The 22,915-nt window shown below is 49.6% G+C and overlaps 1 protein-coding gene across 1 annotated transcript in view; it reads left to right on the forward strand.

Annotated features, from left to right (window-relative positions):
- The first annotated feature begins 1,196 nt into the window (after window positions 1-1,196).
- LOC141965212 (hydrocephalus-inducing protein homolog) overlaps window positions 1,197-22,915 on the forward strand; it is a 101,845-nt gene continuing 80,126 nt past the window's right edge. The window contains 7 exon segments of the mRNA XM_074916462.1: window positions 1,197-1,334; window positions 2,593-2,724; window positions 3,888-4,013; window positions 4,929-5,048; window positions 9,023-9,157; window positions 14,406-14,605; window positions 20,428-20,552. Coding sequence (XP_074772563.1) covers window positions 1,197-1,334; window positions 2,593-2,724; window positions 3,888-4,013; window positions 4,929-5,048; window positions 9,023-9,157; window positions 14,406-14,605; window positions 20,428-20,552 — 976 coding nt within the window.

The following is a 22,915-nucleotide window of genomic DNA, read 5'->3' on the forward strand; positions in this document are numbered from 1 at the left end:
GCTATCTTTACTCATTACCAGGACCCGACAAGTTAGAGCACTCCTGTTCCCCAAGGACAAAACCATAATATTTTGCTGAACACAGCGGTTCTTGGTAGATTTTCACAGTTTTGATGGACACAGTAGTCCTTGGGAAAATTCAGGGCAAGCAAGATTCTTAGTAATATTCAAAAATACTGTAAGTAATGCTATAACTTGCTATAAGTAAATAAATAAACTGCTAAGCATTGTGCTATAAGTAAATAAGTCTCAAAGCAAGTAATCATTTCTCTGTATCAATTGAGCCAACTTTATTCCCTTCTTTCTCAGAAGAAAACAAGTACAAACCCTGCTTGGATTAGAGAGGATTATGAGCTGCCTGTTTGGGAGTTCATGATTGGGACTTCATGATGATGCAGCTGGGTAAGTGATCTCACTGCAGTTATTTGGTAGGAAACCTTTTGACAGCATCTAAAAGGCTTTGAGTGTTGCAGTCAGTCCCTTCGCTGAACGCTGGAGTTCTTCCTTCATGGGTTAAAACGGGGGAAGGGAACGCTCCCATGGACGGTGTAAGGTGTCTGTGCCAGCACTGCCCTCCTCGCCCTGGGGCCTCACTGCAGCCCTTGTCTTTGCCTTTGCTGCAGCTCCGTGTCCCCTGCAAGACACCAGCTGTGCCCAGTTACTCTGTGGGTTTGATCTGGTGAGTGCAGCACTTGATGCCAGGACCGATGTTTCTGATGTGCCTGTGTCACCCCCAGGGCTCTGGTCCTGGTGTCCAGAAGCTGGCAGTGCCTGTGCTGGGGCTTTGTGATCTCCTCTCCACGCCCTGGGCTGCCCCACATGTGTCCTCTTGGAGTCAGAAACGCAGGCAGCCAGCAGAGCCAAGTGTGACCTGGGAATGATGGCTCCAAGCTGAGCTTACTGGTGACAGCTGGATATTGTGCAGGAAAGCAGAGGGAGGTCATGGGGCAGGGAGAGTGTTGGCAAGGGAAGAGGGGCTTGTGGGTCCCTGAGGGAGCAGAGGTGGGTATGTCCCAGCCCAGGAATGGAGAGGGGGCAGCGATATAAACCCCATAGCTCCTCTGACTCCATGGTCCTGAGCATCCACAGTGGTGAAATTTCAGCTTCTGGGCTCTCTTTTTGAAAGTGTGGGTGTTCCCTGGGGGCGATGGCTGATGCTTCATTTTGTGGCTGGCTTGAAAGTCTTCTTGGAACCGATGAGGCCGGTCACTGCGAAGGAGCCTGGAGGAGACTTGGTCCTCCTGCACTTCCCTGTCTCAGCTGCACCCGTGTACCTGGGCAGGGAGCTCCATGAGAGAGGGGTCTATCTGAGGACTTTTCCATGTCCAGGCATGGTGAGGCCCAGGAGTGGGTCAGAGAGTGGAACAGGGTCAGCGAGGGACTGTCTGTAGCCGCTGCTGCGAGCCGGGGTGACGCACCCGGGGCTGCGGCTGTGCTGGAGCCGGGCGGTGTGCTGGAGGCGGTCTCAGGGCCTTGGCTGTGCTCACTGGGGGCTTTGGGCACTGAGCATCCCTGTGCCCTCTGCCCCCATGTCACAGAGCTGCCCCCCCAGCCCCCATCCCTGCCGTTGCCATGGTGGTGTTGGGGCTGGCTGTGATGCCCAGTTGCCCTGGCAACGGGGGCAACAGCCAGTCTGGCAGTGGGGATACCAGCCAGTCTGGCAGTGGGGATCCTCCTGTGAGTGTGTCCCCACAGCCCCCGCGGAGTGAGAGAGGTGAGGGATGCTGCGGGGCGGTGTCTGCGTCCCCTCCACGGCCAAAAGCCGGAGGGTGGCTCTGGGTGCCGGTGCTGCCCGGGTGGCTCAGCTGCGGGCGGGGCGGCTTGGGAGCGTGGCGGAGCAGGGACCGGGGCTGCGGGGGAGCTCGGGGAGGCACTGACACCCCCTGCCCCACGCCACGGGGCTGGGGGCATCCCTTGTGCGAGAGGGGGGTACCTGGGGCAGGGGAGTGCCCGGGGCAGGGGCCCTCGGTCCTGCATTTGAAACCCGTAGGTGATTTTCTGAGCAGCAGCTCCTACGTACATCCAGGGAAAGGACCGGTGGGCTTGGCAGTGCTGGGTCTCCAGCTGCCCTCGATGATCTTAAAGGTCTTTTCCAGCTTAAACGGTTCTTTGAACTGTGGTCCGGATGCCAGAAAAAGAGTAAATAAAAAGGGAGATGCAAAGTTGCCAAGCCAGAATAGCAGAGATCGGATGCTGGGAAGGGGGAAATGGTACTGTAAAGACTTAAGGCAGGAGCCACAGCAGTAAATGATAGTATGTGGATCTGGGGACTCTCCATCAGGCTCCTGGAAGGGACCCTTGGTGCATCTCACTGTCAGCTGACAGCTGAAGTTCATGAAAACAAATAGTTGTGGCTCTTGGGACTGCACCCACAGCTAAAGTCTGTTTTGGCTCAGGGAGTTTTTTTATGGAGTTTGACTTCTATGAATCTTAACTCTGCCACTTACATATGGTCTAATCACGAAACAGTGTGAGGCAGCCTTACGTTCTCCACTTAGGAAGGATGCCACAGCCTGGAGACACAGGTGTATCCTTTGGGTCTGCCGTGAATGGGATTCTGGATTTTTAAAGTCTCACTGTTACTCCTTCCAGATTTTCCTAGTCGTGGCCACTGGCAAGATTCATCAGTCCATGGGATCCCCCAAAATGGCTGATGGACTCCAGAGAAAGGTGGCAGTACGCTGTTATCCGAAGCTGGTCAGAGAGGCAGAGCGGCGTGTGCCTGTAAGTACCTGCTGGGGGCCGGGTAGGAGCTGGGCTAAGGCTCCTTAGGGAAGCTGCCCCTGCCCCTCCTCTGCCTTCCCCTCCCGTTGTCAGGGCGCTGTGGAGCCAGGCACCACTCCCCACCTCTTTGCTGCCATACTTCTGTTGGAGGGGGCTGTCATGGTGCGGGGGGGTGGGCTGTGTTGCTTCAGGGGAAGTCCAGGGTCTTGCCTGAAGGTGCCAGTGGAGCCGAGATAAAGGAATGTACTGGGCCTTGCACGGGAACAGCTGAAGCACAAATGTGCTGCCTGCCCTCCTCTTTGCTGTGTGGGCAGTAACATCTCCTGTCACAGGGGCATACCTGCCAGTGCTGCCCTGGCCACACCGCTGGGCTGCTGGGCATGTGGTGGGCTGCTCAAACCGCCTGGAGTCTTGAGAGGACACGGCTGTCCCAGATAGAATAGCTTCCAAAAGAGTTGTTTTATGGCATCCCGTGTCCTGTGTGGAGCACAGATGCAGCCCTGCAAACAGCAGTGGGGATTCAGGGCGATTCCTCCTTGCCACCCACAACTGTCCCGTTTGCTGGCTGGAGCTCCCTTCACTGGAGGTGACCCAGTGCTGAGGCTCTGTCAAGGAGACATCTCTGTATCCTCCTGTGGAGGAGTCTGTGAGGCCAGAACAGAGAGGAAGCAAGTGCTGATGGAAAAGAAATAAAACTTGGACCCATTCCTCTCCACCTCTGTCTTGGCACAACACTGCTCGTCTGCTTTCCTCTGACTCACCCAGCAGTGCCATCTCCACCTGCGAGTTGGTGTGAGCACTGTGCAAGGGTGGCGTTAGGGGATTTCTGATAACTCCTCCCCGCTCTCTTCAAAGGTCTCTGGCTCAAACCAGCAAAACTCAAGAGGGGACAAATACCCAAAAAGCAGAAATCCCCGAACGTGTCACATCACCTCATGAAGGAGATGCTAAAGGGACAGAGCCACTTGCTTGGAGCGTGTGTATTCAGCTCTATATCATTAACTTACTGATGTTAAATATTTCAGCAGGTAATTTACAGGACTTCCAGGACTATCCTAGTGGCTGTGATCACAAATTATTGATCAGTGGTACTTGAACACAAAAATCCTTCCTGCAGAAAAGAAAAAAAAGTAAATCCTTTCTGCTGGTGTTTTGCATTTCAGCTGACTCCCTCTGCCTTCCTGAAGGAGATGTCTCTTACCACCCAGCAGAGGCTGGCCAGCACCCGGGAGATGAGGCGGCCCCGGATTACCCAGCTTCTAGACATGGGAGAAGCCTCCCATCACAAGGTAGCCTTTTCCTGCCCTTTTCCGTGCTGTTTGATGTGACATTTGAAGAGGGTGTGTGTTTGTGACAGGCGTGCCTCTGGCTCATCTGAATACCTCAGCGCCTAGGGCCTGTTGTCTTTTCAAACTGCTGGTGGTGGTGGAGTTCCTTCTGCTTGGGAAAGGTAGAACGTTTTTCCCTGGTGAGAGGTTGGAAGTCCTGATCTGTGCTAAATCAATATAAATAACCTCTGCTGAAGTTGGTGGGTTTTGCTGGAGTTTAGCTGATACTGGGGGAAGGCAGGGGCAGGCCACAAGGGCCCGAGCTTCCCATTTTCCATCCTCCTGGTGAAATAGCCACCTCGTGCTTTGGTGTAGTCACTGTCAAATGCTTGGGGTCATGGGACTCCTTTGACGGTGGCAGCATTGGCCTTTGAAGGCTGAGGGCCTATAGTGATTACTTGTTTTGCTTTGTAAAAAGATTTAACAAAACCAAGTGCATTAATGTTTTGGGTTGGAACAATGTGTGGGACCTTTACAGGGTGTGAGATTTTGCAGGCTGCCAGATATACAGATATCTCCTGTAAATTCTTGGGTTTCGCTTGCTCCATGAGTGCTGGTGGCTCTTCAGGAAGGGCTCTGGAGCTGTGTGACCACGTCAGCACAGGGCTCTGCTGGCAGTAAGCGCTGCCTTGCCTTCTGGAGAAGGAAACCTGGAGGAACATCTGCCAAAAGCGCTTCTTAGCTTGAGCTTGCTTAGTGTGGTCCAGACACTTTTGATCAGCTCAGAACAGAGGTGGGGGGCTGTTTCCCTAGCGTGAGCTGTGCGGATGTACTCACCGAGAGACTGTACTCCACTGGAGATCGGTGTAGGATTCTGTCGTGAATCTTTCTGCCAGCAGCTGACCCTCCTCTCACCGCTCTGTCTTGCCTCTCCAGTTCTCAGCAGTTGACCTGGACCAGAGCTTGTTTCAGCCTTTTCCTTCAGAGGTGGTGTTTCAGAACTACGTCCCCTTCGAGGTCTATGAAGTGCCACTGATTCTGAGGAACACTGACAAGGTAAGTGCTGGGATGCAGAGGTTTAACACTGTGCTGGGAGAGCCGTGTAATTCCTGTGGTTTACAGCATAACAAGTTATCTGCTGCAGCACAGCACACCCAGAATAACATGTCTCACTACCTTTATTTTGCAAGACGGTGGAAGTCTTCCCATGCTGGGAATCCTCCCCCTGATTTTGGCCACGCATTGGTGGTATCTAACGCAAAGGAGCTTTTCTAGTCAGCGTCCTTCCCCTTGAAAGCCCTGGATTGATGGGGATGTTGGGGGTTGTAAAGTTGTTACCTTCTCTCCTGCTTTCTCTCGAGTGTGCACCATGTGCTGGTGGCTCCCTGGTTAGTCTCGGTTTCTGGCAGGGCACCTCTGCCTCTCGCAGCCTGTTCAGCTGCCTCTGTGCAGCTCGCTGTCAAAGCCCAGGGCTTGAGCCTTCTCCACTTCATGCTGGAGGAGGTTATGGTTAGTGGCATTAGCACTCCAGGAAGGGTGTTTTGAAGCAGCACGGGAAACGGACTGATCTAGCAGAAGCGGTGGGAGGCCTTCGGCGTCACTTTAGGCTCCTGCTAAGCTTAATGCAGTTCTGCTCAGTTTTCTCTTAGCAGCGTGGCTCTCTGCTTTCCCTTTGGAGAACCGCAGCACATCCAGAGTAATATTCTCTTGAAGGTCTCCACCTTTACTTGAAAAAGTTGTGATCATTTTGAGATTTCCCAGAAAAGTTGAGAAGGGAGAAGTTGAAAAATGTCAGCCATGTTGTTACGCTATAAGGAGGAAAATTTGAATTTCAGCAGGGGAAATGTTTGCTTGAATGAGGCACGTTCCAAGAGCAGCTAGTGGGAAAAGACAGGAGAGAGGAAAGGAGCTGAGTGGGAAAGTGCTCTGGGAGAGAGCATCGTACACACAAGGGTTTCTCTTGACACGTAAGAGTAAGTGTGCTAGAAGCAGAGAAAGTTCCGAAAAAGAAAGGTGTAATTAAAGATACTGTTCTGTAATGAAGAAGAAGATGTGTATGTGAGAGGAGGGCAGGATGGGCAGATGGACGTGTACGTGAGAGCACGTGAATTAATCCCCCTCCAAATCTACCAGTCTTGTTGGAAAACAAACAAGGGGACAAAAAAATCTGTCAGGGCATGTTGCAGGTGGGGGAACAGCAAGAGAAGTCAAAGTATATTCTGAGGTAACGGGTTTTGACAGGGACATGGTTGAAAATGGAAGACCCTTTGGCAAAGACAGTTTCAGGGTGGTCCCTCAGTTATTCCTGGAGAGTCCTGCCCCGTTCCTGGCCTGGTTTAGCTTGGGAGTACTGGAAAGAGCAGCGTGGGTGCCCCTGTCCAAGGGACACCCTTCATGGGGGCCACACTGATTCTGGGCACTCTTTGCTGTAGGTATCCTCTTTCCTAGTTTAAATGTGCCTCAGTTTCTCTTGGTTCCTATGGCTCTGCTTTGTTCCCATTAAGTTTTTGGGCTTCAGCTGCTCCGTTATCCAGATGGCACTTCAAAATATTTGTCGTTGCCAAGTACCAGCCAACAGGCAAACAGTCAATTTGCTCTGTTCATGCTTCCTCGAGTGGAAAACAACATCTGCATCCGCATTTCTGCTATTCCCAGTAAAAAATAATAAACTTGTGCAGCTGTACCTTGTGATTTGTATGCCGTGTAAAGGGGAGGCAATGTGTGAGCTGTTGATTTTTTCCAGAAGGAATTAGTTTTGAAGCTAGTAAGTCCTCAGCCATTGGACAGCTCTGGTGGAAAAGCAAGATCAGCTTTAAGGGAAATCCTTGGCATATTGAAGTACACAAACATAGAGATGATAATCCCAAGAGAGGTGCTTATATTCTAATTTTGTTGGCTTTTGGTGATGTCCAGCAACACTGTACTCTGTCTCAAAGTTTTCTCACCAGTTTCACAGATCCCTCCAAATCACGCTGACCTGTACTGCATGGTAGCCTGAGGTTGTCTGATCCATAAAAATCCAGCTAACAGCAAAGTGTATATTCCAGATAGAGGCTCTGTAGTCATTCAAATAGAGAAGTGCTCTGCTGTATAGTTACTGCTCTTCCCTGTGTGTTGTAAAATTGCTTTTCTGTCTTCAGGCTGCTCCTCACCACTCTCAGCGATGTTCTCGGTGGCTTTTGCTGAAGGTCTTAGCTCATCTCCCAAGGGTCTTGGTGACCAAAATGTTTGTCTGCAGTGTAAAATGTTCTCCTGGGTCTTGCTGTCCCAGGGCACTGCTGGGAGCAAAGGGTGTTTGGAGATGTCAGGACTGCCTTGGCCGTGGGTTATCGGGCTCGAGCGGGTGGTGAAGAAAGAACCTCCGTTTTGCCCAGGCCTCACATGGGTTATTTATCAGTGAAGCTGCTTGTCAGTCAAAATTGCCTGTTTTAGACTTCCTGAGATGAGATTTGGTGCTCAGGCGTTGACATCAGTGTGCTAGAAAACACCTCTTTGCTGTGTCTGTGCTTGTGGTATCCCAGAGGGCAGAAACCTGCAGCAGGGTACCTGCCTGGACTCCTGGGTGTGGGGAGGAGTGCCCAGAAATCTGCCTTGCCTGCACTGGCAGCTGCCTGGCTACAGGCACCAGGCAGCAAGAGCCTCCAGAGAGCCGAGAGTGGCTTTTAACAACGAAACCACACCGTGAGTCAGTGCTGGTCACGTATCTCAAGGCAGAAAATGCCTCTGAAGGCCATAATTGATAGGCCCAGCCTGGGGGGCTGTGTGGCTTTCCATCATTTTTGGCAAGTTGACCGCTCTCTTCTTCTGCATCAGCCTTTCCCTGTAGTGTATTTGGCTTCTCCCTTGCTTCTTTACAGCCCGCTCTAAGTTCCCTTAAGCCATCTCCTTGTTTCTTGTCTCGTTGTCTTCCTATGTTCCTCCTTTTGCTCTCCAGGTTTCCTTTTATTCCCAGTAAGGCCACAGTGTCTGTGGTCTCCTCTTGCTGGTCTGCCTGCGTGACTGTAGCAGTGCAGCTTGATTGCCCCACTCAAACCCAGTATGTTAGAAGTGAATTTCTTCCTCCCCCCAGTATAGCAGGTGCTGTTTTGCCTTCGGGTATTTCATCCCCCTCCAGAGGCGTGACTGCTTGGGTGTGTGCAGGCAGAAGCCCGCAGGTTCTTTGGGCTGGTTGATATGCTATTGTGCCCTGGCAGAATGGATTCCATCCCGGTGTATTCCTCTGTAAGGAACTGAAGGCATTGATGCCTCAAACATTCATCGACACAGAAAACCTCCAGGACCAGCTGTGGCCTTTGGATTAGTCTAAGGAATGTCACCTGAGGGAGCGGGAGTGTATGGAAGGCTGCACCCCCCCACTCCCTTGTAGTTGTGTTGACAAATGCCTTATGTGGACCTCAGAGGGGGGAAACTGAGTGAAACCAAAAGTTTCCCCTCGAGCACCAAGGCCGCTCATCACTGGCCGCACTGTGTAAGCCCGGTACGTGTGGCTCCATTGTGTCAGCCAGACACCATGCTGGCCTTGCTAACGGCCTCGTGCCGTCGCCATTGAAGAGGCGGCAAGGCCTGACAAGAGGTGAGCATTTCTGCCCCAGAAGCAGAAGTGTGCTAACCAGCTGGTAAGATGAACTGAAAAGGGGACAGAAACTTTGTTGCGTCTGCACCCACCAGCCAAGACGGTCGGACCTGAGACAGTGCTGGATCCAGGGGTGCTGATCCGCATTCCTCTCCCTCTCCCTCTCCCTTTGTAAGACACCACATTGCTTATTATCCTTTTCCAAGTTTAAATTATTTTCTACCGCAAGTAAAACATTTTAACCGGTCGCTTGGTGTCGTTTCACCTTAATTTAACCCAAGGGGATCACAGAACTGTTGCGACTCTCTGGGCTTCCAGTCTGGGTTGTGACAACCTTAAGAGTTAGAAGTGCTTTGGAAAAGTGGTTAAGGAGGGATGTCCCCAGGGCACGGCCAGGTATTTTCTCCTCATGTGTCCGTATGAGTGGCAAAATCATAGTTTCCTGTCTTCCCTGCAGGTTCCTCGGCTGGTGAAAGTTGTCTTGGAGCCGTCGCCTTACTTCAAGTTGACCAGCCCCAGTGGTGTGTGCTGTAAAGTAGCACCTGGCATGTGCTCAACTTTCCGCGTCCTGTTCACCCCGGAGCAGAACGAGGTGAGACTGGAGGTCCAGAGAGGTCGGTGCCTTCAGTGTAAGCTGAACCTGCTGGCCTGGATTCAGAACAGGGCATCTGCTGTGGGTTTTGAGGACTGTCCTGGTTCCAGTGGGGTTGTCCTGGATCTAGAACCAGGGGAAACTCCTTCCCCATGGGGAAGATTATGCTCTCATAGGCTGGAGGCTCTTACATGTTTCAGATCACTTTTGTCCTTCAGTGATGGAACATTTAATGTCATGTCTGCTGGTTTGAGAGATAAGAGAGTGCCGTCTGTAGTGGGGCGGCCTCCCGAGGTGTTGGTTTCTGGTATCTGTCCACTGCTGTGTGATTATGGGTTTGCTCCACTAACGGTAGATACAGAGGTGTGTTTAAAAGTGACTTGTTACTTGGAGGACCTAAAGTGAGCCTGATCAGAGGGAGGACTGCCACCCGTGGAAACTGGAGTCACCTTAATGCCTCGCGTGTTGGCCACGGTAGCGAGACAGCAGAACATTATGTCTGAAGTCATGGCGGATTTTACGCACTGGTTATAGCCCACAGCCTGCTGTGGGGTCTGCTCCAGGCTGTGGTCGGGCAGTCTGCAGCTGGTCTGTTAGGATGCTGTTAGCTGCTGCAGCAGGGACTGACGGGCTGTGCTTTCCCTCCCTGCGCTTCCTTGAGTGTTCGTGAGGGAAGATGCATGTGGAACTATAGGAAAATGGCAGGGTGGGGTATTGATGTTTGACCATCTCATCCCAACAGTAGGGGTTTAATTATTGTGGAAAATACTAGAGGAACAAATAGATCCAGAGAGCTTTTCTGTTTCCCATCGGGCAGCCACTTCCCTGCCTCACCTTGGACTGGAGCAAAGATGGTGCTTTTCCATCCCCTCTGTTTTCAAGCCTTGCAGCTGGGCTGTCCCTGAGGACACTTGTCTGTCTGCGATGCAGCTGGGAGGCTGGGGCAGAGGGAGCGCTGTGCAGGTGGCAGGGAGCCAGCCTGGCACAGGCACACTGAGCTCTAGATGTCCCTAACTCGGCAGGAGGTTGTTGGGCTGCAGGTGGCTTTGAGACATCTGCCTGAACGAGCACACAGGGGAATAAACGGGCAGGTACAAGCTGCAGGCAGACACGTTACCCAGAGCCTGCGCTGTGGCCGTCACGCGTGTTACTGTGGCTGCTCTGTCAGCTGGCACCTCTTCCATGCCAAACACACTGTGCCTTTGCTTAGAGGTTTGCACATCAGTGCTGTGGCCCTGGCAGGTCTGATTGTCAGTGCTGTGATGTGAAGGGTCCATACTGTTATCTGGAGGCTTGTTAGTGCAGAAGAATTTAATACCTGGCATGGATGGGAGGAAGCACTGCAGGGAAACAAGGACAGGCAGGCTGAGTCCTTTCACCACCGTCCTGCTACCTCTTAGCACTGTCCTTCGCATGGCTTTTTTGGAGAGACGAGGCCAGGGGACAGCTTTGAGCCAGCAGATGTTTCTGCACCGGGCCAGCGGTGCAAGATCTCTTTGGGCGTACCTGCTTCTTCATCTTTCACTTGCTCCTTAGATATAATTTAACACTTTGTCCTATCCTCAAACAGCACGGATATAGAAAACTGAAGAGAAAATGCCCTGTGGTCCCTAGCTCCCCATGCTTGTGAAATAATCTGTTCCTTTGGAGGGATGAGAAATTATTTCACATCATTAATATTTAGGGTTAAAATTCTGTTGTCCTAGGGCAGTTCTCCAAACTACTCAAGTGATGCAAGAGCTTAATCTCATTGAGGTAGGCTTTGCAAAGTACACCGGTGTCTTCAAACTCTGATTTATTCATATTAATTAGTGTACTTTTGGGGGGTGGCAGAGGTATATTGGTGCCCGTGAAGGGCAAAGTGCTGCTCTTCGAGTTTAGAGGCAGCAGAGCAACACGTGAACATCACCACAAATACAAGTGGGGTGAGAGAGCCCTCAAGAACCCCCATGTCCAATACTTTGTCCCTTGTCTTGCCCTTGAACTGGCGAGTGTATGGAGCAGGGAGCTCTGCCAGCAGAGCTTCAGCGACACTCCGGTGGTTTCTGGTGCACTGGGGGTTGTGCAGGGCATGGGGAGAGGGATGCCTGCTGCTCAGCGAGGAGCACGTGGGGATTTATACAGCTGAATCAGAATTTTGTACGAATTGAGCATTTTGTCTCATACTTGATGGAGTGTGGGCCAGCGAAGCACCAGAGTGCCGTAGCTCAGCTAGAAACGCATCAACAGCGCAGCCAGGAGGTGCACGGCACCTTGAAAACCCCTCAGCAAAGAGGCTTTGGGAAATGGTTCTGCAGAGCCGCCTGCGTTGGGCTGGCAGTGGCTTGCACGCAGAACACCTGTGTGTTAGTTGTGGAAGGCTGACGAGCGCTGCCTTTGAAGAGGCTCTGCCCCTCTGCTGCTCCATCACCTGCAGGGAGGGTGGATAACCCCGTGAGCTGGGACGCAGGTACAAACCCCTCTGCCAGGGCTGGGCACTCCTCCTGCTGTGGAGCTGGTTTGAATCTGTTCTTCCCCGGGGTAAGTCTGACTTCAGCAAAGTCACTCCTGATTCAAGGGAGTAAAATTGCAGCGAAGCCCTAAATAAAAGGACCACGTGAGTTGTTAGTGGCTGAAATGCCACGTGCCATATAGCGCTTGCTTGAAAAATGAGCAATTTCCTATTGTCTTGCAGTCATTTGGGAATGTGCCACAGGATGGGACTGTCAGAAGGTAAATAAAGAGCTGACATGTCTCTGTTTATTGGCACTCTCCTTAGAAATAAGAAATGCTAATTTTTCTGTGGGTCAGCGTTTCCAGGTAGTTACTCTTGCTGCTTCTGTCGTACACATTTCGGGTTTAGGGCTTCAGCTGCGTTATGGTCTGACAGTCTCTGCCTAATTGGAAACCATCGTGGAACTGACTGGCAATAGACAGGAATACCTACCTTTGTGTGTGTCCTTTGGCTTATTAATAGGTTATCTTAAAGGAAGAAGGAAGCAAGAAGCATATGAATACATAGCACAGCTTATTCTGTTTTGTCCTCTCGCTCTTTTTGCTGTAGCAATACAATATATTCAAGCAATACACGTTCAGTCGGTAAGGTTTGCCAAATTCACTACTGTTGCTCAGTGGAGACTGAATTAATGCTCGTTAATGTGAATTATGACAGGCTGATGAGTTATTGCATTACTGAAATTAGAATTCAGTCGGGTGCTGTTAGATGTTTGGTAGCACACTGAAGCTATTCCAAGTATCCTTCTAAGATGACTTTTGAGGGGAGGAAACGGGCAGAAAATCAAGGCAAATGGCCCTGTGCAAAATGAACCTGGAGCCAAGTGACCAATTTCAAAGCCTGCTGTGAATTGGTGGCTGAGGAAGGCAGGAGAAGGGCCACCCCTTCTCATGGGAAGCTGTCTTCATCCTCCAGTCTCTCCTCTCTTAATGGCCCTTCTTTTCCAGCCTTTATGATATCCTGGTTTCAGCAGGGAGCTTTCCCTGCGGGACTTGCTACGTTACTTCGTGCTACAAGGATCTCTTCTTTGCAGTTGTCTGATGCAATGGGTTCAGTGAGGTATTTAGGGTTGGTTTCACAGCAAAACCGCCCCCTGCGTTTGCTGGTGTGCTGGGCAGTGAAGGTTGCTGTCACTGTGACAGTAATTAACGTTAACCTGAGCTTGCAAAGAGCCTGAACTGACACCTCTGAGACACAAGCGGTTCTTTAATTTCATTGGGTGAAATTCAAATGCCAGTGGTGATACTTCGCAGGCCAGAGCTTATAACTTATTGCTTCTCGAAGGTGAATAGGAGAAGAGGAACCATTGCACAGTGACAGGTGTTTTCCTTGAAACTGGGAGAGGAGTTGTATGAAGGATGAAGTTGTATTTTCATGAAAATCTGTAGACTGAAGCTGGTGGGTCTAAAAAGAAACTTTAAAGTGTGGAAGCGATGCAACCCCTCTCTCACCCAGGCATGTTTGTTTAGAAACCTGGGTTGAAACCGTCTAAGGGTTTGCAGTTGCAAAGTAAAACAAGGCTGTGAATTGGTTCCAGCTGTACCCGTAGACTGTAAGTAAATGCCTAGCAGAGCTGGTAAGGCAGGGCAGTGCTGCAGTGGAGATGTGCAGCCCCCATCTCCTCCCACGGGAGGGTTATTCAGCTTGCAGATGCTCACAGGACTGTGGGTTCACAGCAGCCTGCACAGCCAGCTTCTGCCTGGCACCCCTCTTCCCTTGGTTTTCCCCCGGTTTGGCCTGAGGCTTTGTTCAGCTTGGTGCAAGGTCCCATTCTGGTGGGTCACAGAGCGTGGCTGAAGGTCAGGGCACTCTGAAGAGCTGAGTCCAGCCTTGTACGGGATGCAGCGTCCCAGGGCGTCCCTGGAGAGGGGGCTCGGCACGCAACGTGCCTGTGCATGAATGGCGAGAGGCAGTTTGCTCTCTCAAGGTCATGGTTGTCTCTGAGGCCAAATCCTTGTTGCTTTAGCCTTGCCTTCATGTACCTGAGATTAGGCACAGGAAGAACGCTTTAAGTCTAGTGTAGAGCTGGAATAGGCTGCTGAGGGCAGGGGTGGAATTGTTAGTGCTTTTAAGTACTTGTCAGACATCTTGCAGGAGTAGATTGGGTGTAGAGCTGAGCCAGTTCTGCGGTTGGGAGATGGATCAGCTAGCTTTTTAAGGGTGTGTGACCCCAGCCTTGTCCCTATATTGCTCTGGGAAAGGGTAGGAATTACACACTTACCCTAAACTCACCTGACATTAAAACAATCCCCATGTCCAGCTTGTTAAATATTTCACCAAAGACTGAGTGTTGGTCGTGCACGTGGCAAAGTCCTTTTGAAAAGGCACCTGAGCATCCCCTCCCTGGCCAGCATCAGTGAGGTCACTGTGTTGCTGGGATTGGAGCTAGTACTGTGGCACAGCTGGGTGCTTAGTGGAGCCTTTGATCAGCTGCGGTGGGGATGATCACGGGTTCTTGTTACTGCTGTAATCCCTTCCATGAAATTGCTCTATGTTGGTGCCTCACATGAATCAAAGTATCAGAAAATTTCGTCAGGTTCTGCCAGCTTGCTGTGAAAGCAGGTGAATCAATGGGATTGTTTCTTCTTTGCAAGTTAGCAGCCTTGTTCACACTACAGGAATGAAAGGTCCCTAAGGTAAAAAGCCCTTTGACGTTACTGGATGCTACTGTTAGAGTCATAGAAACCAGCAGTTTTTCTTCTGCCATGGGATGGTACAAAATGCACTGTGCTGAGATTGTTTCTTTCCCTGCAGGATTATTTCCACCAGCTCACCTGCATCACAGAAAGGGAAAAGTTTATTGTGCCAATCCGAGCTGTAGGTGCCCGAGCTATCCTGGACTTCCCTGACCAGCTGAACTTCTCCGTCTGTCCAGTCAAGTACAGCTCCCAGAAAACTCTGCTGGTTCGCAACGTGGGTAACCGGGAGGCTCGCTACCGCATCAGCACTGAGAGGTAAAGGAGCTCATCTTCTTTGTGCAAAACACTGTTGCATGATAACACGGTTGGTAACAACAAGGAACCAGAGCATCTGAGCTGCTGTATTGCGGCTGTAGCTGCAAACGGGCAGGACATGTGGGTTTTGCTGTTGCTTGTAGTGTTTTAAGTATGATGGAACCTGTGATAAAACTCTGCGTGCTGCAGCGAGGTTTTGTACTGCAGTGGTGTCTCCAACAGAGCATCTCGCAAGACCGATTCCATTAGACTGAAAGAGCACATGACAGAAGGCAACCTGGCTGCCCTTGGGCTGTGTAAGGTGCTGCGTGGCAGGCGACAGCTCTAGGAGCTCGGTTCCTGTAGACCGAACACAGTGTTAAGAGATGGGCAAGCTGTGAGCTGGTGAGAGACGTTTACAAATTTACCAGCAGCTGTGTCTTTATATGCAAGTGCCATTAGAAATCGTAGATCAAAGCAATTGGTATTGAGGCCCTGACAAAGGCCAGGAACTTTGTTTTCCAGTAGGTTTGGTCTGGTCTGTGAGACCAAATATTAAGTAGAATGAGCTTTTAGGTGGAGATGAGCAGACACTGGCTTAAAAACTGCACCAGAGCCCCAAAGCAGCATGCTAATGAGGGCACAGGCAAAAGATGCAGCCAGTGTCTGGTGCATGGGTTGGGGGCCTTTTCTTCTAGAGCTTTATCTCTCCCAGATTTCCTGGAGAGTGCTCGAATCTGTAAGTATCCAGCTTGCAACCTCCTGATCCCGAGTGCCTTCTGAAGTGGTTCCATACCAGTGTCGGCCAAAGACAGCCATGCTCTGGGAGGCTGCGAGCACGTGGTGTTCCGGTGGTCCCGAATCAAATGCCTGACATGAGTTGTGTGGTGGACAGCCTGTCCTGCTCCTTCTGGTCTCAGAAGACAGCCCCCGGTTTCCCAGTTGGCTGAATGGGAGAGGGTGATGCAGCTGCAGGGAAACTGGTTCAGTTGGCTGGTAATTCGTGGTGAGTTGCTTGGTCCCGGAGGTCTTGGTGTAGGAGCTGAGGTCAAGAATGCAGCAAAGACCAGCAGTCTGACTTGGTGCACCTGAGCTGCTTCAACTTCTTCTCCAGGAAAACAGGGCTCAAAAGGCCAGTCTTTACTTTTCTCTTGTGAAACATGAGGGTTCAAGAGGAGCTTCCACCAAACCCTGGCAAGGCTATTTAAGCAGGCTTCTAGGATGCTATTTAAGGAGGCTGCTTCTTTTCCCTGTGGAAACACGTAGGCAGGAACTTGTAAATCACTGCACAGTTTTCCTCTGGGATTTCCAGATCTAGCTGTTGCCACCAAAATAAATACTCAGTAAAATCTCAGTAATCATCTTTTTGCAATGGACTCTCCAACTCTCCTATTGAGTGATACAGCACGTCGAGTCCTCCTTGGTACGGATTTTAAGAGTTTCTGAGCTTGAGCAAATATTTCCGCCCAGATTTGCAATAAAGAAATGGGAAGCATTGCAAATGTTTTATTTCAAACTGCACACAAAAAAATTCTGAACAACTGGACTGCATGTGTACAGGGATGGGAAGCTGATATGATTTCCCTTGTCAGCTGAGGGCATCTGCCATCTCTTCCATTTCATGATAAACTTTTGAAAGCTGCTTTGAAATTTCAAACAGATGATTTAAATCTTTGAATATAAGTAGCATTTTATTCTAATTAAGTTGCCCTGACTTTCATTCAGATTTCTTTTTAAATACTCTTAAAAGAGTATTTAAAAATACATGCTTGCATGTGAGAGGAGGAGGATTAGTGGAGTAGAAGGGAGTGAGAGATCTGTCTAAGCTTATAGATCCATCAAGTGACCTCTGTGTCCTTTATTCTCTATCTAAACAATTTAAACTTGTGTTTTCTGGCCTGAGCATATTCAGGCTCTTGCCCATTCACAAGTCAGCTGCAGATGCCACCATTTCCTAGTCCATCGTGCTGCTCTTATCACGTTTCCTCGCAGCTTTTCTCTGGATTTCCTTCTCTGTGGCATCAAGCATAACCTGTCTGCCTTCACCTTCAGTGCGTTTTTCAGCCCATCTCCAGTCCTAACCTTTCCCCTCAGCTCTTGCATCTGGTCACTTCGTGATGACTTTCCCTGCCTGTTACTCATTTATTAAAGGCTTTGATGTTTTCTGTTGTGCATTTCCCTCCAGGGAAGAGCTCTTAAGTGAAGCCATGGGGCCAATTCAGCATCCTTCTGCTGTTCCCGTTTGGAGCTCTCCCTTGCCATGGTTTCTACCAGAAGCATGGCCGCGTATTTGATCACTTTTCATGGAGGGAGAAAACCACCAAAGCACTCCCTGTTATGCAGTCTGGCTTCGTGCTCTCCTCCCTCTGCGTGTCCATACCCAGCCCTTAGCTGCATAGCATGGTAATAGAAAGTAATAATAGCATAAATAGAGAAAGTCTCTTCCTGTTGTCTCATTGTTAAGGCAGGATAACCAGTTTCTGCTTCATGACATTCACAGAGATAAATGTCATTCCGGTACATCCGAGTTGAAAAGGGTGTCTGGAAGCAGATCTCAGTGCAGCACTGCCTTCTCCTGACATTGCTGACGTTGTGCTGTGCCATGCTATGGGGCTAGAGGGGATCAGTCTGAGATAAGATCCATTTAGGAATGTCCCCACCAAGCTCTGAAGGCTCAGGAAATTATCCTGCGAGGCACAGTGCCTCGAGCCCCCTTGTATCCCTCCCTGTAGTACCCATACGCTACATGGAGGCGTGAGACTGGCGAGTTCCCGTAGGACGTGCAAAGACCATCCAAGGACATGAAAATTGAGCCTAGGTGCAGTGAAAGAGGGAAATACAGACCTTGCGTGATGCTGACAGGATTTTTTAGCACAGAGATGGAGTCTTGGATGCTTTGACTGTAGCAGACTGGGTTTACTGGAAAAGATATATTGCTTGAGTTTGGTTGTTATACCGTTACTATAAAATAATATATGCCAAGATGAAACTACCTTTTTTTTTTTTTTCCCTGCAATAGATCTTAGTAGACAGAAGAGGCAATTCAATCACCAGTAATTTTACTGTCTTCCTTGGGTTTGGAGGTAGCTTGTAATGAAATCTATTTTCCCAAACTCAAATGACTTTATAAGGCCCCAGTAGACCAAAGAAAGGTTGGCTGCAGGAGATAAACATGCCACGGCACTTGAAGTATATTGCAGCCTCCTTGCACACTGCGTGTGCCAAAGGTGTGGTTCAGGAGAACAGGCAGCATGGTAGTTTGAGAGCCTGGGCCACAGAACTGCCAGCTTTATTCACTTGTCAGTCGTATTTCTCAGTTCTGTCAGGAGTATTTGGCCTTTGGTATCATCACGGGATGCCCAGCTGTCAAGATGGGGAGCTGTTGCCTGGTGAAAGTCAGCAAGATGTAAATGCCAAAACATATCATGATGAAATTGCTTACGAATCTAGTGTTGCTTTCTTTCTAAAGGGCAATAACAGGCAAGATCTCGGCAAGTACTGATGGGCAGGTCTCTCCTAAGTTGGTGTGGCTAGATATGTTTATACAAGCGGCATAAGGGACTGCAAGGTGCCATTGGGAGATCTGGACATGTGAAAGTCTAGATGTCGTACAACAAAGCAAACCTACAAATGGACATAGTTACAAAGCATGTCAGAAGAAAACGAGCTATTAAAAAGCCTCCAAACCTTATCTTTTCTGTCTTTCAGGAGCAGTAGTGATTCATTAAAAGGGTAGATCTAACAGGATGCAAATTATCCCAAAGAACAGCTCACATTTAATGGGTAAAAAGCCAATGTCTATCCCGCTAGTGCCATCTCTCAGCAGTGGTTTTCATTTGGCTGTGACAGTGTGTCAGGGATGTCTCCTTAGCATCTCGTCTGTAGGCTGCAGACAACAGCTTAGTGATGGTGACTGAAATTCAGGGGAGTTAAATTAAACCATGGAGCTTGCATCTTTGGGTCTTGGAGAACCAGGTCCATGTGAGGGGTAATGAGCTCCCACTACAGCAGGAAGAGTTGTCTCATGGGTACGGCGTGGGGTAGGATGTAGGACAGGCAGTATCTGATTTGTGCTCCATTTCTCAGCCCTGAGAACTGAGTCCTGAACTTGGCTGGATCCTCCTTTCACAATTTGAAAAGATGAAGGTATCTTCGGGAGGGTTATTCCCATCCATCTGAGGGCAGGAGTATGTAGACATGGGGAAGGAGCAGGAAGGTGATAGGATGGGAGGTAGTGCTGAAGTGTTGCCCAGGATCCCCCTTAACTGGCAGCTTTTCTGTTCTGGCAACATTTCTGAAAGAAAAACAAAAAACAAAACCAAAAAAACTCCAAAATCTCTGCCTTTCCCACACCAGGCAATGATCCCACCCAAGCCCTGGCAGAGACCTGCAGCAGTCCTGTCAGTGACCATCAGTGCGGGTGCAGGACCCTGTAGAACAGCCCGGTTCTGAGGCTGGTGGTGCCTTGTCTTTCCTCCTCTCTCCAGAGTCTCAGGCCCAGCACACAAACATTGCAGGCCCCGTGCTTCGGTGGCAATGCTCCCATGGTTGTAATGGGAGCAGGTCAGGCCCCTAATTGCAGTGACATCTCCTTAATGAGCAGAAACTCCAGCAATTTCATCAGCTGTCACTATTTATATGAACAAAGTTCAGCTTGCGCATGGCTCCAGTTGTTCTCAGTATTTTTGTGTGTGTTGCATTCTCTAATCATGGTAAAACTCTCCAGAGCATGTTTTTAAGGTGACAAATTGACCACCAGCAAAGCACTAAAAGCAATAACTTTTTGTTTTCTAAGTGGGGCTGTAGAAGAGCCATGAAGCCCAGCTGCAGAAGCATGTTACACCTGGCTTGTCCCTTTGCATTAAAGCACTGAGGTTTGTGTCTGTCAGCCAAGAGCCGTTTACCTGGTGACAAATCATAATTGCTCATATTAAATCCAAAGTACCCCAACACATTTTCATAATTCTTTCCAATGCATTGCACAGAACTTGCCTGGTGGGCCAAGCAAACAGTTACCGAGCTTGGATGACAACCCCGAGTCCCAGATTGCAGTGCTTGTGAATACACAGAAAAACCCCTGTTAAACCCGCCTTGATGTGCTCCTGGTAATGGCACTTCATGTAGCCGGGGGTTTAACGGTTCAGGCTGTACAAGGGATCCTCCTGCCGTGTCTTGTTTCCACGTCCTTGTATCGCTCTAATCTGCGTTTGCACTTATTCAGCTTTTTCTGATTGTTCCTTTTCTTAGAGCAGCTTTCACTGTAATGCTGACGAAATGCACCCTTTCTTAGGCTAAACTAGGATGTTTTCAAGGTAAAAAATTGAATTCTGCAAATTAAATCATATTTATTCTCTGGTCTTCAGAAAGACACTTATTCTCCCTCCTGTCTGATTGCTAGGCTGCAGTCTCACTGGGACAGGTAGTGCCCTGACATTTGCATCTCCTGAGGTGGAGTTTATAGGTGGCAGGAAAAGAGAGATTCCTGCGTAAGTCAGTGTCAGGTTGTGCAGGCAGATCGCTCTCACCCTCTCTGTGCTCCTCAGAACCCATCCTCTGGCTGTGCTGCCAGCAGTCGGACTCCTGAGCCTCCCTGCAGAGATGGGGATGCAGAGTATGGGGGAGGTGAGGTCGTTTGACACCACAGGATGTTTGGAGAGCCGGATCTCTTCAGAAGTGAGAGTCTGTAGCACCATTTCTGATCCTCTATGTTCTGTTTTTTCTGCTGGCTGTGGTTTGTTTGCTTCCTGCTTGCCCAATGAGCTGAAGTGGAGTAGGCTGCAAAAGGAGTGTAGTCCCCGGATCGCCCACAATAGCCCTGATGTGTCTCTTTCTCTGCGTTGCAGCCCCTTCTCTGTGGATCCCTCCATCGGGACTCTTGGGATTGGTGATGCCGTGCAAGTGACAGTGGAGTTTCACCCGCTGAAGACCGGGGATCATTCCGGTTCCCTGGTAGTTCACTATGACACAGGTAAGTGCTGGGCACTGCGTGGTGCACGCTCTCTGCATCCTTCAGAACAGAGCCCCTTCTAGGCAGAATAACGTTAAACTTGCTTTGCAAACTACTTCTAAAAGTTTTTCTTTCAAAACCTCTGCACGTCTCAGTGCTTAGAAGGGAGCAGTTAAAGGGCAAAGGCTGAGCCTGTTCTGTGTGTCCTGTGTGGCTGTGTGCTGGTCCATCCCTGCTGTCAGCACGGTGTTCTCCCCCCAGCACGCCCCATGACAGTCATCTACCATCATTGCCCGATGTCGCAGCCACCTTAATTCCCTCTCCAGGTGTACCTCCCCTGTCCTTTACCTCGGGGAAAAAGTGACAAATAGTGTCACTTTAAGAGTAGGTGGGAAAAACTCAAGAAAAGGTGTGATGTTAAAAGGCTTCTGTCTGCCTTGGTTCAGCAGAGGTATCTCGTGATGCTGTTCAAGACACTTCTTCAGTTGCCTGAACGCATTTGGTGTGCATTTTATCTTGCCTGAAAGAGAGGTTTGTTTTGTCCCTGTTCCTGAACTTCATTCCTGGGAAGTGTCATGTCCTCACCTAGGTGCGACTGCGATGCTTTAGCCCAGCAATGAGCATTTTATTGTCTTGAGTTTGTGGAAGTTCTGTAAATTCTCTTATATCTTCCAAATGCTCTTTGCAGCCTTCTGAGTTATCACAGCTTTGTTTAATATTTTTCAGTCAATGACACATTCACAGAAAATTTATGCTCACTCAGAGAAGCTCATTGGTTTGGGTAACACTTTCTTGACAGAACAACTGACATTTCAGAGAACGACAAAAGGTGCCTCATTTGTATGCGTTTAGGGAACCTATAGGATAAACTTCAGAGGGATAGATCTTTTCCTGGGTTGGATGAGGGCTAACAGGGCGGTGGGGTTTATACCATGTGAAATGGAAAGTGCAATTGAAGAATCCAGGGCCGGGATCTTCACAGCTTGGAAAACCTGAGCCTTGTTCTTAACACCTGATCCCTCCATGGGTAATCTTTGCCAAAGTGATTTTCATGGACAGGCCACAGGGACCAAACTATCTGCTGGCTCTGGGATGGGCAACCTCCCCGTAACATGGTGCAGCTGCCTGGGAGATGAAGGCAGGATTTGTTCCTGCCTGTCAATACGGCGCTGCAGTAATTTTTTAATAAACCACAGACTGAGAAGGAGAGCAAGGAATAATTAAGGGATTATTTCTCACACTTTGCAGCATACAAAGAAGTAAAAGGCTGCTGAGATTAATTGCTGAAGTGAAACCAAAGCATTTAATCAATCGGTCTTAAAAGCCGCTTGTTTTAGGCGTAGTGCAGAGCACCAGACCGTGTTACCCAGCCTGGCGGGGAGAGCCCTGGCTGCTTTGTCCTGCGCTGTCAGACTCCCTGCGACTCGCATACAAAAAGCAGCTGGACTGCTCTTTCAGAGCTGCCAACAGACTGTTTCTTATGAAGCGGAGGCACTAAGAGCAAAATATCAGTGTAGGGTGTTGGGAGGCGTTTTCCTTGCTTTACTGTGTGTCTGTATTGACTTGCTCACAAGTGGCAGTAGTTCTCAGTGAATCCCACTGGTTTTAGTGTGACTGATGCAGGATCAGGTGCGTGTTGCCTGGCTTTAATTTTAATTCAGATCTGTCCCTAGCATTGCTTAAGGAGACACGAAGCTCTTCCCTTTGCCTGCTATTTGGCTGATTAGAATTGGGCCTCCTTTACACTGTTCTGGTTAGGAGTGCAGGTGCTGTCCCCTGGACAGGCTGTCCGCGTGGTGGTAATTGTGTTGCTACAAACTTTACAGGTGAGTGTGAAGAAAATGTCTTTGCTGCTAAGAGCATAGTGATTTACAGTGAAAATTTGATCTTCACTGCTTTACATGTCCCAGCTCCTCCATTTCCCCCATGTACATGGGTCTGGGTGTGAAAAAGCCCAGCTCATACTCCATCTGGGAACGTAAACGTGTTGGGATGCTGAATCCTTTTCCTTGGCTGAGCAGGCTTACTTCGGTAACGAGGCCACCCATGCAGGGGCTTGGCGGTGTGTTAGTGGTCACTGTACACATGCAGGACACTCATGAAATCCCAGCCCTGGCTGTTTATTGCTGTTTGAGGCTGAACAAGTAATGGTAGCGTGGACGTGCCGGCACCTCTGAACATCTCAGCTACCACGAGGATAAAGCATCTGAGAAAAGCACTGCCTTGTTGTGATAGTCATCTGTGGTTTGGCTTTGGAGAAAGCAACCACCTTTGCAGAGCTCTGTTCTCTTTCCTCTAAGAACCCCCTTTCGACCAAGGGTCTTGTCATCTGTCTTGCAAGGCTGGCATTGCAGTCACTGAGTTCTAGGAACTCGTTTGAAAAT

The sequence above is a fragment of the Athene noctua genome, chromosome 12 (assembly GCF_965140245.1).
Source record: "Athene noctua chromosome 12, bAthNoc1.hap1.1, whole genome shotgun sequence".
Taxonomy (NCBI): Eukaryota; Metazoa; Chordata; class Aves; order Strigiformes; family Strigidae; genus Athene; species Athene noctua.